At 39.2% G+C, this 17,067-nt stretch overlaps 1 protein-coding gene across 1 annotated transcript; it reads right to left on the reverse strand.

The window, feature by feature from the left end:
- Positions 1-789: 789 nt before the first annotated feature.
- LOC111912617 (F-box protein At5g07610) lies at positions 790-2,537 on the reverse strand. Its single transcript, XM_023908361.3, has one exon. The coding sequence runs from the start codon at positions 2,282-2,284 to the stop codon at positions 992-994; it is 1,293 nt and encodes a 430-aa protein (XP_023764129.1). The 5' UTR covers positions 2,285-2,537; the 3' UTR covers positions 790-991.
- Between the last annotated feature and the right edge of the window lie 14,530 nt (positions 2,538-17,067).

Genomic DNA, 17,067 nt, shown 5'->3' on the forward strand with positions numbered 1-17,067 from the left:
TATTTTATTATTTGATATGGATGTGATTTTTGATTGTTTTGACAAATGTTTTTAATGAAATATTTGTCTATAAATAATATTATTTAGTAAAATAAATTAACTAATCAAAAAATAATAAATATTGATTATTTAAATAGGATTAGGGGTAGAATAAGACATTATTAACACCATATATAACTCGAGTTCTTTAAGGAAGCCAAGGAAATTGAAGGTAAGGAGAGGAAAATTGTGTTATTGAGGTTTTTTTTAAGAAAGGAAAAGAAAGAAAAGACAACCATGTGTTCTTTAGTTTCATTTAAAGATGGGAAAGAAATGAAATGAAAAGAAATCGAAGAAAAGTAGAGCCTTTCCCCCCAAAAAAAAATGTATCCCCTAAAAAATAAGATGATTGTTTCCCTTTTCTTCCCCTCATCTTTAAACTTGAGCACGGGTTGTAAAACAAATGGGAAAGATGAATTTTATAAGTTCTTGGAATGACGTTTAAAAAACATAAAAATTTCAAAAATAGGTAATTTTTCAATTGGTTTTCTAGTAGTAGGAAACTATATAAAAGTTACCATTAAAGATGCTCTAAGTGGCAAACCAGGGAAGATGATCATCTTCTGTTTACAAGAAGAAGAGTGTAGGAGTAATGTAAGCAAGATCGGTGGATTTCCTATAAAGCCATTAGTTTCCACGGGATTTGAAGTTTCTATAAATTTGAACTATCATATCGATATATCAGGGCAATCATTTATGGTGTTTAACATAATAAGAGTCACAGCTTCACATAACAAGTTAACAAAGAGATTAAACAAGAAGCATATTTTGCTATATAATAAACGATGACCCTAATGAAACTTGTAGAAACATAACAAGACTCTACAAAGAGACTGAAACTTTAAACTATTTATATAGAACATGTAAGAGAGAAAGAGAAGATGGGTGAACAGAAAACTCACTAGATAACAACTACTTTAAGTAAGCCAAGGCAAAGCTAAAAGAAAGACTATTAGACATGAGAAAGAGACTCGCAGAATTGAAAAGCACCTGGCCATCTGCCTACTTTTGAAAAGCCATCATCTGCAACAGATAATCTGAAAGGCCGAGATAATTCAAAATCACAAAGCTCCTCACAAGTCTTTAACACTATATTGTATCTTATAGCCTTCCCAGGGACTTCCAACACCAAGAACGCATCTTCTTCTTTTTCTCCCAAAATAAGACAATGTATTACAAACGACTGAAAGGGTCTGAAAAAAGTAAGGAGATTCAATGATGTCATCTCACTCGTTTGTGGGAATTTGGTCATTACTTCATTAAGATCAACATGGTACTTCACTGTCCACCCTGAATAGTCTCTATTCATCTCATGAACATCAAACTTGAAACTCAATGGAGGAAATATGTCAATGAACAGCAAGCCATCACGGGATTCGACTAGAGGGTAACAATGCCTCTTAACATTCCAGCCAGCACGAACAGTAGGAGTAGGAATTTGATCTAGGAGATCCTCATTGATCTTTAGATAGAAGATATACCCTTTCTTGTTGATCCAGTGAACTGCATCATTCCAATAAACTCCACCTGTAAACTCTGTATCAATCTGATTGGCGAAAGGTTTTCCAGACATCTTCCAACTCCTGTTTTCTGATGAGTAAATCTCAATACTGTAAAGATGATCACTCCATAGATATCCACGAACACATATCACTTTATAGTGAGGAGATTTCACAGGATCAAAAGCTAATGTCATACCACAAGGTCGCCTTTGAAACCAATCACAGCCTTCAAGTTTCGGAAGGGTGGCGACTTGATTGATTGTTGGATTGTAAACGTAATACATAGCATGGTACACAATTTCTTTTGAAGTGTTGCGAAAATATTCATGCAAGCTGTGACAGAGCATTAAACCATTGGAAGAATGCAGAGCAATTATACCTGAATTAGATACATTCCCATGGAAATTCAGGGTTTTGAAAGGAGGTTTAACATGTTTTTCACGATCCAACGGAACGAAGTCATACTCCGGAGTAGCATTACCAATTCGTTGAAGAAACAAACCGCAAGGAGTATTAGGGTTAGGGTTTCGAAGCTGAGCGAAACGATGGTTTGAAATGAGTAAACGCCAATGTTTAGACACGCATTTTGATCGGAGGAGTGATCGAATAGGTAATCGTAGCAAGATTTCCGTCAAAATATCGTCGTGAGAAGTTAAATCGGCTGATGATAACATGACTTTGTGCTCTTCATCATCTTCGGTGCCTACCTTGGCCTTACGAAACTGCTTTATATTCGTCTTCATCGCCACCGTTTATATAACTTCCTGTTGTTCCCAACGGCCACCGAATCACGTCCCGGCCATATGTAATTGAATTCCTAGCTACCGACGATGAGTGTGCATGCTAATCCCGATCATCGATTGTTATCGATTCCAATTGGAATTGGATTTTGTGCGTCCTTACTGTAGGCTTGTGTAAAAACCCCTCTTTTGACGACCTGATGAAATATTCATCGACATAAGACCGAGACTCGCAAACTTTTGCAGCTAAAGCTTAAGACGGAGTCATTGAATTTTATGTTTTCTTTTATATGTTAGATCATTAGTAAAATAAAGATTATACGGTAAAAATATGGGAAATCAGTTAAAATCTAGTTATTTTAGGCCGGTTTATGGTTTTGAACAAACACTCATTAAAATAGTTCTTATTTTTTATATTGAAATTGGTAGATTATCGAATGAAATTAAATAATCGAGACTTTTCTATTTAAAAAATAAATTTTAGGATTAAACCATAAACTGGTTCAAAATATTAAAACTTTATTGGAGATTTCCTGTAAAAATATTTGATATAAATACATATAATATATATTTATATTCAAAAGAAATAACAATAACAATATCATCCAAATTTCATATCAAATGAGAAAATGAAAGGTACCATGGTCGACAACCTAATCATAAGATTGGAAAACTGCTTTTATAAAAGACATCCGACAAAAAAAGGATAAATATAACTTTATAAGTGCACCCACACTACCCTTGCAAAAGATCCATACATACAAGAACGTCACCTCGAAATAAATAAACAATGACATGTGACCCGGTAAAGGGAACACAATAAATTTGCACATTGAGAGGGGTAGGTAAGCAAAGTAAAAGATTAGTAGTGGAAGCACATACAAGATTTAGCCAAAGAGCCAAAACAGATACTAACTACACATGTTGAAAATTAACTAAATAAGATATATATATATATATATATATATATATATATATATATATATATATATATATATATATATATATATATATATATATATATATATATATATATATATATATGTGTGTGTGTGTGTGTGTGTGTGTGTGTGTGTGTGTAAGCATGGAGGGGGAGGGGGAATTGACCAAGTGGAAGCAAGAAAAGAGAAGCTAAATCCTAAAGTACTCCAATACTACTCTGCAATCCATATTTTACACCTCCAGACTTTTCGATCCAATGTCATTCTCCCGAAAAGAGTTAACTCTTTCAAGTCTGACTGTTAGGCATGTCAAACCCAACAAATAAAAGGGTATGATATACTCCAAAAGAACACTACTATATTGCACTAAAAGGTAGTATAGGGCAAGTAGAGTCGATCCATAGAGACACGAGACAATCAGTCTATAGCTCTTTGCGCAAGGTACTTTGGTCACCGACAGTAAATAGGGGGTTTTGAATGCAATGATTAAAACAAACAATTAAAGACACAAGAATCAGCTAAATAAATGAATTAAATTCAGAAATTGTAAGGACTCTAACTCAATGTATGACAGCTTAGCAATGTGATTCAAAGATGATTAGATACTTGCTCAATTCTATCTAATTTGGTACTTGAAAGTGTTAACAAGCTCTAACACTTCCCATTCACCACATTAATTAACTAAAACAAGCTCTTTGATTAACCCTAACCTTACTAACCTAATCTATACAAGCTCTTAAAATTAGATTAAAAGATTTCATTAAACTTTATGTGAATGTTCCCAACAACACCTAATACTCCTCACAAGCTTGGGAGTGTAAGAATGTGTGAATAAGATTTACACTAAATTCATTCAATGGAAATCAGTTTAGTGCTTGTTACTTAGTCTAATTCACAAAACAATTACGAATTTTGCAATTAGATAACTTGAATGACCTAACCCTAATTCAAATGGATAATAAGAATCACAATTAGAATCAAACATTTGATTAAAGCAAAATCAAATTCACTAGATAGAATTAAAAGCAAACATCAAGTCATATGATTGAAATCACAACCAATAAGTCAAAACATGAAGCTGGAGAAACTAGGGTTCTAGCTACACATGGCTAGAACAGGATCACAAGTCAAAAGATGGAAATAGTAAGCAATTACAACTTACAAATAAGAGAAATAATGTTTCCAAATGACAAATGATCAAACCCTTGCAAAAGCCTTCGAAATCCTCTCACCAATAGTGCTCTGATATGATGTGTATGTGGAAAAATGACCCTAATCCCGTAACATGAAAGATAGGAAAAACTGTCAAAAGGTAGTTTTTGGGTTGAACATGGTCCGTGTCAAAATAGGTTAAACTAACACGGGCCGTGTTTAGCATGGTCAACACGGGCCGTGTCAAAATAGGCTAAATTGACATGGGTCGTGTTCAGCATGGTTAACAGCTCCTTTTTGGTCAAACACGCCCCATGTTTGTTTTTCAGTGCAAATCTAACACACCCCGTGTACGCTCATGCTTCCAAGTCCAATCTTGATTTTTCAAACTTTTCTGTTTTGCATCCAATCATCCCAGAATCTTCACCCGTGCTTCCCGGCACCTCCTAAAATGCGTTTCACCCTCTGGTTTACATGAAAAGCCCATAAAAGCATGCAAACAAGGTTGTTCTAGAGACTAACATGACTTTGATGAAATGCAACAAAAATGAAAGACAACTATGCTAAATGGATGCACAAAAGGGACTAAAAGGTGTGTAAAAAAGGTGCACAAAATGCACCTAACATTGACATAACACTATCTTACCACTTCCTTCTCGGTCAAGCTCTCCTCCTTGCACCATCAACTTAGATTGTCTCCACTCTCCTTGTAACATCCAGTTTTGTGATGTTTCTGATATTGGGATTGCAGACCATAATTTGATCGAATAAATGTCTTGGGCTTCAAGGGAATCGAGTTTAGACCATATTGGATGATGATAATCTTGGTTAAGTGATTTAAGCCCTTGAATTGTCTAACACCCGTGTTTCCTACTAAGCATTAATAAGATGTGTAATTGTGTAATTGTAACGCCCTGTTCTGAATCGTTATCCATTGGGTATGGGTGATGTAATGTAGATGTTTCAGGTGTTCGGATTTGGATTTGGAGCCAAGGGGTATTTTGGTAAAATGGCAGCAGACTTTTATGGAAATTGGATTTTGTGTTCGGGAAATTTTATGGCAAGTATGAGTTGATTAAAGTGTATAGCTCCTTGTTACCTTTCCTTGCATATAAGGATGACCGGAATCGGAATTCTATCAAAGAAGTTATGGCCTTCAGAATATGTTAGGGTTTGAAGGGAAACCCTAGTACGAGGGCGTACCAATGGAGAACGTGGGGCTTACTGATGCGAAGGGTATTACGTCGTGCGTAATGGGGTATACGCTTAGCGTACTATGAGGATTGGATTCGGGTGCGAGACCTCATATGATGGGCGTACGACGAGTACGCTGGGCGTACAAGGGTGAGTAAGAAACCCTAATTTTTTTCATGATGTGCCCTATATAAGCTTTATGTTAGTCTCTTTTGTTCATTTCTAAGCCAGCCTCCATACCCTAAAAACCCTAAATTGACCCCTTAGCCTCTTAGTGGTGTTCTTGAGTTATTAAGAAGACCTTGGTGTTTATTTTGCCTTGGTAAAGGAATTACAGAAGCTTGAGGATTTCTTTTCTTGGTGGTAAAGGCTTTTGATCCGGAAGGAAGTCAACCCAAAAGTCAAACAGTTGAGTACGTTAGGCGTACTCAGGCTTACACTTGGCGTACTTCGTCCTGGACTAATACGCACAACGTACAAGCTATGTACGCTCCGCATACCCCGTAGGCAACCAAACCAATCCATTAAGCACTTAATCAGTTAAGCCAACATGCCAGACTCTTAGATTTGATTCTAGAAGGTGACTTAACACGTAAATTTGGTAATGTTACCACCATGCATGACTTATTAAGACCTAAAACTCAAAAGGAACAATATTAAGAACCCTAATACTTGCATGGACCAAACTAACCCATAACGGTTGCATTTTTATGGACAAGGGACCTCAAATGAGCAAAGATCAAACATCCATAGCTTCTGGAGTATACCAGAACTTCATATATGACTTAAATGACCCAAAATGCATAAATAACATTATAAAATGGATCTAGCATAAAGGACCATCAAATGAGAGCTTTTTACCTCAAAAGGCTTGCTAAGGTGAAGATAACTCTGGATTTATGTAACGCCTGTGTTTCCAGGCTTGCCATTTTTTTAGCAATGTAATAGTCTAGGTTAACCTTTGTAACCCGTTTTGAAATAATAAGATTATATTATTTGAGTATTATGTGTTTTGTGCTTAATTGCTTAATTATGTGGTTTGATTAATTAAGAATAAAAATAAGCGTCAAAATTAAAGTGTGAGATAAGCCCGATATCTTTTCATAAAGTTTTAGTGGTCGAAACAAGGATTCCGGAGATATAAGGAATGCCGAAATCCGAGTTATAACGAAGAAGTTATGACATGTCGAAGTTTCGCGACAGAACCGGCACGACCTAGCGCGACCCAGCGCGGCGTAAATAGTGAATTTAAGGTAGATAGATATCTATCCTTAGTGATCTAAATGAGAATTGAAGATCTCATTGATAGTAGTGCAACGACGGAAAGACAGACGGAATCGGAGTTCAGATGAAGGAGTTATGAATTTCGAACGGAGTTTTCCTGTCCCGGCCTACTAAAGATAATATATAAGTAATATAATTATAATATATTAAAAATAAATTCAAAATTAGCCAATGGAGTCTAAACGAGAGTTGTAGAGCATAATCTCACCTTCGCGGCGATATAAAGAACGTCGAAAACGGACTTCGTATGCGAAAGTTATGAATTTCTGAAGTTCGGGGAGCGAAACCCCAAAACTGTCAGAGCCCACGACGTGGAACAAGGTTGCCACGACGTGGCAAGTGTCCTGACACCTCCGGAAGGCCCCCAGATGCAACTTGGGATGACGCATGCAGTGACGACCAAGCCCACAACGTGGAACAAGGTTGCCACGACGTGGCAAGGGCCAAATTTGCCCTATAAATAGATTTGAAGGGCCAGCCGTTTAGGGTTGCTATTTTCTCTCTTCTCTCTCCCGTTTTGCATCGATTTGCGTTCCAGAAGTACCCCGAAGCCCCGGTAATATTCCCGAGTCCCGAAGCAAGTCCCGAGATCCCGAGAAGTGCGGTTCCCGAGCCGAAGCTCTGCCCGCGAGAAGTTCAATTTTTGAAGAGATCTTCCAGATCTGCTGAGGATTACTACTTTTGCAAGTCGTAGTGTTGTTCGATCATCTTCTGATCAAGTGAGTGTGTAGTTATTTTCTTCCAAATACAATAATATGAAGTATTTTATATAAAATACGTGCTATGTGTATATATTTGGTTGTGTTATGTGTGAATGTGTATTCACTCTCTTTTATCTTATAGATCTGATTATTTCTCTATGAGATATGTGTTATGTGTGTGTGCCTCATCTGTTATGTGATATATGTGTTGATTAAAGCATGCTATACAGGTTTTTAAACTATGTATACAAATATATATTTTTATCTACTAATATGTTGGGTAGAACATGGGTAGATAGTTGGTGTGTAATAAACAGATGAGGGGCCTCGTTGTTGTTTGATCTAGTCATCTAGCGGAGTTTAGATGACGACCACATAATTTTCTAGATAGTCTTGTGGAAACATTAGCAGGTTCGCCACCTGTAGGTGTTAATGAACTTGGGTGTTCATTCGCTGTACTCCATCCCCCTCATGGTTGCCTTATTTGACTTATATTGCTGAGGTACCCCCGAAGCATGTGTTGTCGCCCCGATGAAATATTCTTAGACTAGGTCCCTTATGTTAGTTGTTTTAGGGACATTAAAGTGAGAATAACGAGAATGGGTAATTGGGTCATTGTTGGTTGGTGAAAATTAAATATGATATTTATTGTGGGTTGAAAACCCTATATGCTCACCAGGCTCCCAAGCCTGACCCACTCAGTTTTAAATTGTATTACAGGAAGTGGCGGAAGGGCATGAGATGGATGAACCATCAAGTTGTTTTGTTTACAAGTCTGCATATGTTTATATTTGTTATATGACTTGTAATGTATTCGTTTATGCTTATTGGTCTGTATCGGAACATGACACCCTGAGTTTTGATTATAATGAAAATACATTTCTTTTATGAAATGCTTCGGTAAACATTATTTTATCATGTTTTGTTTTTGGGAACAAATTCCGCAACTCTTTCAAATCAAGAGGATTTACTCTGAAAATATTTAAAAGCATAAATGAAAATCGGTCTTTTCTGGCCGAGATGTAACACCTGTGTTTTCGGGCTTGCCATATTTAGCAATATAATAGTCTAGGTTAACCTTTGTAACCCGTTTTGAAATAATAAGATTGTATTATTTGAGTATTATGTGTTTTGTGCTTAATTGCTTAATTATGTGGTCTGATTAATTAAGAATAAAAATAAGCGTCAAAATTTAAGTGTAAAATGAACTTAATATCTTTGGTTAATGTTGTAATAGTCGAAACGAGGATTCCGAATATATATAGAACGCCCAAATCTGACTTCGTATGAGGAAGTTAGGATTTATCGAAGTTCCGGCTTAGCGGTGTGCAGCCTGAAATACTCGATTTGAGATCGAGCGGTTTTTAGCCGAAGCAATCTAAATGAGAATCGAAGATCTCATTGTTGGTATCGAAGCGATAAAAAGTTAGGCAAGAACGGACATCAAACGAAGAAGTTATGAAATTATAACGAAAGTTTCTGTCGCGGCCTATTAAAAATAATTAATAAAAATAAATTCGAAATTAGCCGACGGAGTCTAAACGAAAGTCGTAGAGCATGGTCTCACCTTTCCGTGGATATAAAGAACGTCGAAAACGGAGTTCGTATGAAGAAGTTATGAATTTCCGAAGTTTATTAATCATTTTGTAATTAAAATTAAATCAAAATTCGGAGGTATTATCCGAAGCCGAGTCACCCGTCTGATCCGAGGTACGCCCCGCGTACGCGAGAACGCCCCGCGTACTCCGAAGAGTGTCGACACTTCGGATGACGCATGCAGTGACGATTTCGGACGCAGTACGCGCTGCGTACTGCAGTACGCCCCGCGTACTCCGAGGCTCCAGCCTCTATATAAAGGATCCGAAGGCAGCCTTGATTCTTGTTCATTTTCTTCTCTTCTCTCTAGTCTTTTGCATCGTTTTTCGTGCCGAAGCTACCCCGAAGCCCCGGTATTATACTCTAGCCCCGAGGCAAGTCCCGAGACCCCGAAGATCCCGAGAAGCGCGGTTCCCGAGTCGAAGCTCTGCCCGCGAGAAGTTCGATTTTCGAGGAGATCTTCCAGATCTGCTGAGGAATACTACTCCTATAAGCCGTAGTGCTGTCCGATCATCTTCTGATCAAGTGAGTGTGTAGTTATTTCTTCTAATACAATAATACGAAGTATTTTATATAAAAATACGTGCTATGTGTAAATATTTGGTTGTGTTATGTGGGAATGAGTATTCACTCTCTTCTATCTTATAGATCTGCTTATTTCTTTATGAAATACGTGTTATGTGGTATGCCTCATCTGTTATATGGAATATATATATTGAATGAAAATGATATATAGGTTTTAAACTATGTATGAAAATATATATTCTTATCTACTAATATGTTGGGTAGAACATGGGTAGATAGTTGGTGTGTAATAAACAGATGAGAGGCCTCGATGTTGTTGTTGTTGTTGTTGTTGATCTAGTTATTCAGCGGAGTATGGATAACGACCACGGACTCTTTCTAGACAGTCCAGTGGAACACTAGCAGGTTCATAACCTGTAGGTGTTGTGAACGATGTGTTCACCGGTGTACTCTATCCCCCTCATGGTTGCCTTTAGGATATCTATTGTTGAGGAAACCCCTTCGCAGTGATGTCCGTCCCGATGAAAATCCTAGATTAGGTCCCTTGAGATAGTCGTTTTAGGGACGTAAAGTGAGGATAACGGGAATGGGTAATCGGGATAGTGATTGGTTGGTGAAATTAAATATAACTTATTTATTGTGGGTTGAAAACCCTATATGCTCACCAGGCTCCCAAGCCTGACCCACTCAGTTTTATTTGTATTACAGGAAGTGGCACAAGGGCGTAAGATGGATGGATCATCTTGTTGTTTTGTTTACAAGTCTGTATATGTATATATTTGTTGAATGACTTGTAATGTTTATCGTTTATGCTTTATGGTCTGTATCGGAACATGACATCCCGAGTTTTGATTATATAATGAAATGCATCTCTTGATGAAATGCTTTGATAAATATTATTTTATCATGTTTTGTTTTGGGAACAAATTCCGCAACTCTTTCAAATAAAAAGGATTTACTCTGAAAATATTTAAAAGCATAAATGAAAATCGGTCTTTTCTGGCCGAGATTTTGGGGATGTCACAGTTGGTATCAGAGCATTAGTTTAAGCGAACTAGGAATTTGTAGGATTTCTAGACTTAAACTTAGAATGCTAAATGGAATGATGAGATGTGTGTCTGTTGGATTTTAGACACGAGCACTAGTTTATTTTAGGAAAGTTGCCTAAAAAGCTTTATGTGCTAAATGTTATATGTTGCCATATATGATATTATTTGTTTGGATCTACGGTCTGTTGCCGACCGGATCTGGAAACCTTATGTGTGTAGGATTCTAAGCGTATGCCTACGTTATTAGAACTAGCATGTAAACGTTTCGGAGTGATAAGGATGATTTGAATATCTATCGTGAATGAGGATCTAATTTCACCTTATTCGGTGTGTAGATCAAAAATGGTGAGAACAAGGAGTGGCGTTGGAAACGCAGATGAAAACAGGAATCAACCGCCAGTGATTGAGCAAATACCTGTTGTAGCAGCAGCACCAGAACCAATAACAATGGCTGCGGTGCAAGCCATGATTCGGGCTATGCTAGCCGAACAAAGGGAGGAGATGCGACAAATGTTGCATAATAATAGGGATGAACCTATCATACCTATTGAGGAACCGGAATTGATTCCCGAGCAATCGGAGGAAGGGAACAATAGTCGCATGGTGAGTCAAGTTGGGACTCAAGAGGAACGAAGGAACAATCCGGAAAGGAGAAACAACAAGGATGGGCGTATGTACAAGAATTTCTTGGGCGCCAAACCGCCAAGTCTTTCTGGGAGCCCAAAGCCAGTTGAGATAATGGATTGGATCTCCGAAATGGAGATGGTATTTGAAAGTTGCGACTGTAGCAACAAACAGAAGACCGTATTTGCGGTTAGACAACTGAAGACTGGAGTCTTGAGTTGGTGGAAGTTGTTGGCAGATACTATGCCACGAGGAGAGGCCCTGAAAATGTCATGGGAGGAGTTCTTGGAACAGCTGAGGGTGCAGTATTGTTCAGAGATAGATCTGATTGATCTGAACAATGAGTTCCAAAACTTGAAGAAAGGGAAGATGAGCATAGATGACTATGCTACTGCATTTACTGAGAAGATGAAGTTGTTTCCGTACCTAGTGCCGACGGAACTCTCCAAGATTGAGAGGTTTGCTAACGGACTGCCTGCTGACTTTGGTCCGACAGTCAAAATGGCAACCACTCTGAAAACGGCTGTTCGTGCAGCTAAGAATGTGGAGGCCCAGCAGAAGGAAAAGGGTCTGGAGAGAATAGATGTTGGAGAAAAGAGGAAGTTCGATGGAACTTCAGGGTCCAACAAGAAAAACAAGTTCTCGAAGTCTGGTTCGAGGGGAGGTGGAGGTGAAGCGAAATGGTGCGACAAATGTAAGAAGAAGCATCATGGAAGATGTGAGGTGGCGAACACGTGCTACAAGTGTGGAAAGCCAGGGCACTATGCCAATGAGTGTACCCTCACAAAGAAAGTTTGCTATGGTTGTGGTGAGGAGGGTCATATGTCGAGAGACTGCCCGAAGAAGAAGGAGGCAGCTAGACCCAACATTCCGCCAAAGCCAAAGGCGAGAGCATTCCAGATGACACTGGAAGCTGCTAAAGATGAAGCTGATGTCGCTTCAGGTACCTTTCTCGTTAACGAATTGCCTGCCCAAATTTTATTTGATTCTGGAGCCAACTACTCCTTTATATCGCATGAATTTGGTAGAAAGCTAGCTTTGCCTGTTGTTAGACTAGATAATGCTTTATTAGTCGAAGTTGCTAGTGGCAAGTTTGTACCTGTTAGCTATCGCATGAAAAACATCTTAATTGATCTGAATGGGAATAAGTTCCACGAGGAATTATTGCCTATCGAACTTAATGGTTTCGACATCGTATTGGGAATGGATTGGCTTAGCGCCAACGACGCCGAAATTTTATGCAAGAAGAAAATAGTCAAAGTAAACCCGCCTGGGAAAGATTCGTTTATGGTGTATGGAGATAAACGCAGAGAGAATTCTGGAATCATTTCATTGATGAAAGCCAGAAAGTGTTTGACCAAGGGGTGTACATCGTTTTTAGCATTCGTGATTGATGCTAAGAAGGAAAAGAAGGTGATGCAGAATATTCCAGTGGTGTGTGATTATCCGGAAGTATTTCCCGAAGATCTTCCTGGATTACCGCCTGATCGACAAGTGGAATTTCGTATTGACTTGTTGCCAGGAACAACGCCAATTGCGAAAGCACCTTATCGATTAGCACCGACGGAGATGAAGGAACTAATGATGCAACTTCAGGAGTTATTGGACAACGGTTTCATTAGACCTAGTTCATCGCCCTGGGGAGCTCCGGTGTTATTTGTAAAGAAGAAAGATGGAAGTATGAGAATGTGCATCGATTACAGAGAGCTGAACAAGGCAACAATAAAGAATAGATATCCGTTGCCGAGGATTGATGACCTGTTTGATCAATTGCAAGGTTCGAGCTATTTCTCGAAGATCGATCTTAGGTCAGGATATCATCAGCTAAAAGTAAGAGAGCAAGATATCGAGAAGACTGCATTCAGAACTAGATATGGACACTACGAGTTCTTGGTTATGTCGTTTGGACTAACCAATGCTCCAGCAGCGTTCATGGATTTGATGAATAGGGTTTGTAACCCGTTCCTTGATAAATCCGTGATAGTGTTCATAGACGACATTCTGATTTACTCGAAAAGCCAGGAGGAGCATGGCAGACACTTGCGAGAAGTGTTAGAAGTCTTGAAGAAGGAGAAGCTGTATGCTAAGTTCTCCAAATGTGATTTTTGGATTCGTGAAGTCCAATTCTTGGGTCACATGGTCAACCAAGAAGGGATAATGGTTGATCCAGCGAAGATCGAAGCTGTGACGAAGTGGGAACAACCGAAAAGTCCCACGGAGATTCGAAGCTTTCTGGGATTAGCTGGATATTACCGAAGGTTTATCCAAGGCTTTTCTTCGATCGCTAGTCCATTGTCAGCTTTGACCCACAAAGGAGCTACTTATGCTTGGGGTGAGAAGCATAAGGAAGCATTTGAGAAGCTAAAGGAGAAGCTATGCGAGGCACCGATACTTTCTCTACCCGATGGAGTTGAAGACTTCGCTGTCTATAGCGATGCGTCTGGGGTTGGATTGGGTTGTGTTTTGACCCAAAGAGAAAAGGTGATAGCATATGCGTCTCGACAGCTGAAAGAGCATGAAAAGAACTACCCGACTCATGATTTGGAGTTGGCAGCGGTAGTTTTCGCTCTGAAAATATGGAGGCATTACCTCTATGGCACGAAGTGCAAACTTTTCACTGATCATAAGAGTCTCCAATACCTCTTTAATCAGAAAGAATTGAATATGAGGCAACGACGCTGGCTAGAACTACTTAAAGACTATGACTGCGAGATACTTTACCACCCCGGTAAAGCTAATGTTGTTGCTGATGCTCTCAGTCGAAAAGTCAATCCCGAAAGGAAAAGGCCAAGAGCGTTGAGAATTGAAGTTGTCTCAACTATTTTGGAAAGTATAAAGAAAGCTCAGAGCGAAGCTTCTGAGAAGAATGACAGAAAGGAGGAACGTTTGGGCAAGACGTTGGTGTTCGGTGTAAACAGTCATGGACTGAAGGTGTTCCAAGACCGGATTTGGATACCTAAGACAGGAGGAGTCAGAGATCTTCTGATGGAAGAAGCTCACAAGACCATGTACTCGATTCATCCGGGTAGCACTAAAATGTATAGGGACCTGAAACCCTACTACTGGTGGCCGACGATGAAGCTTGATGTTGCAAAGTATGTGGCCGAGTGTGTGACTTGTGCGAGAGTCAAGACACAACATCAGAAACCGTACGGGAGTTTAGAACCTTTGCCTGTGCCTATGGGTAAGTGGGAAGACATTGCTATGGATTTTGTCACTAAACTGCCCAGAACAAAGAATGGTCACGACATGATTTGGGTGGTCGTTGATCGATTCACTAAGAGTGCGCATTTCATAGCGGCCAGGGAGAAATGGTCTATGGATAAGCTTGCGAATTCTTACGTGAAGGAAATTGTGAGGCTTCACGGTGTTCCGTTAACGATTGTGTCGGATCGTGATAGCCGTTTCACATCGAGGTTTTGGAGAAGTCTACAAGAGGAATTGGGTACCAAGTTGTGTTTAAGTACAACTTACCATCCGCAGACTGATGGTCAGAGCGAACGAACGATACAAACACTTGAAGATATGCTGAGAGCGTGTACCTTGGAATTCCTAGGTAATTGGGATGAACATTTACCGTTGGTAGAATTTTCCTATAATAATAGTTTCCACTCGAGCATTAAGATGGCACCTTACCAAGCTTTGTATGGACAGAAGTGTCGTACGCCGTCTTGTTGGCTTGAGGCTGGGGAAAAGCAGTTTATGGGACCGGAGTTGGTTCATCAAACTGCTGAAAAGTTGAAAATAATTAGGGAAAGAATGTTAGCAGCTCAGGATCGTCAAAAGAGCTATGCTGACAAGAAGCGGAGACCGATAACTTTTGAGGTTGGGGATTCGGTTTTGCTTAAAGTCTCGCCGTGGAAGGGACTTATAAGATTTGGTAAAAGGGGAAAGTTGAGTCCAAGGTTTATTGGACCGTTTAAAGTTCTTCAGAGGATTGGGAACCAAGCTTACAAGCTCGAATTACCCGAAGAACTGAATGGAATTCACAACACTTTTCATGTGTGTTATTTGAGGAAGTTCACGGGAGAAGTTCCCGACATAATTCCAATTTCTGAATTGAGAATTGATGAGAACAAAAGGTTGATTGAAGAACCAGAGGCAATTGTTGACCGAAAGACTAAGAAATTGCGACGCAAGATGGTTGGGTTAGTGCTTGTCCGATGGAAACACACGAATGGGCCGAATCTCACCTGGGAGACGGAGAGTGACATGATGAGTCGCTATCCGCATTTGTTTGTTGATGTGTGATTCCGGGGACGGAATCATTCTAAGGTGGAGAGAATTGTAACACCTGTGTTTTCGGGCTTGCCATATTTAGCAATATAATAGTCTAGGTTAACCTTTGTAACCCGTTTTGAAATAATAAGATTGTATTATTTGAGTATTATGTGTTTTGTGCTTAATTGCTTAATTATGTGGTCTGATTAATTAAGAATAAAAATAAGCGTCAAAATTTAAGTGTAAAATGAACTTAATATCTTTGGTTAATGTTGTAATAGTCGAAACGAGGTTTCCGAATATATATAGAACGCCCAAATCTGACTTCGTATGAGGAAGTTAGGATTTATCGAAGTTCCGGCTTAGCGGTGTGCAGCCTGAAATACTCGATTTGAGATCGAGCGGTTTTTAGCCGAAGCAATCTAAATGAGAATCGAAGATCTCATTGTTGGTATCGAAGCGATAAAAAGTTAGGCAAGAACGGACATCAAACGAAGAAGTTATGAAATTATAACGAAAGTTTCTGTCGCGGCCTATTAAAAATAATTAATAAAAATAAATTCGAAATTAGCCGACGGAGTCTAAACGAAAGTCGTAGAGCATGGTCTCACCTTTCCGTGGATATAAAGAACGTCGAAAACGGAGTTCGTATGAAGAAGTTATGAATTTCCGAAGTTTATTAATCATTTTGTAATTAAAATTAAATCAAAATTCGGAGGTATTATCCGAAGCCGAGTCACCCGTCTGATCCGAGGTACGCCCCGCGTACGCGAGAACGCCCCGCGTACTCCGAAGAGTGTCGACACTTCGGATGACGCATGCAGTGACGATTTCGGACGCAGTACGCGCTGCGTACTGCAGTACGCCCCGCGTACTCCGAGGCTCCAGCCTCTATATAAAGGATCCGAAGGCAGCCTTGATTCTTGTTCATTTTCTTCTCTTCTCTCTAGTCTTTTGCATCGTTTTTCGTGCCGAAGCTACCCCGAAGCCCCGGTATTATACTCTAGCCCCGAGGCAAGTCCCGAGACCCCGAAGATCCCGAGAAGCGCGGTTCCCGAGTCGAAGCTCTGCCCGCGAGAAGTTCGATTTTCGAGGAGATCTTCCAGATCTGCTGAGGAATACTACTCCTATAAGCCGTAGTGCTGTCCGATCATCTTCTGATCAAGTGAGTGTGTAGTTATTTCTTCTAATACAATAATACGAAGTATTTTATATAAAAATACGTGCTATGTGTAAATATTTGGTTGTGTTATGTGGGAATGAGTATTCACTCTCTTCTATCTTATAGATCTGCTTATTTCTTTATGAAATACGTGTTATGTGGTATGCCTCATCTGTTATATGGAATATATATATTGAATGAAAATGATATATAGGTTTTAAACTATGTATGAAAATATATATTCTTATCTACTAATATGTTGGGTAGAACATGGGTAGATAGTTGGTGTGTAATAAACAGATGAGAGGCCTCGATGTTGTTGTTGTTGTTGTTGTTG

Source organism: Lactuca sativa, chromosome 2, assembly GCF_002870075.4.
Source record: "Lactuca sativa cultivar Salinas chromosome 2, Lsat_Salinas_v11, whole genome shotgun sequence".
Classification (NCBI taxonomy): Eukaryota; Viridiplantae; Streptophyta; class Magnoliopsida; order Asterales; family Asteraceae; genus Lactuca; species Lactuca sativa.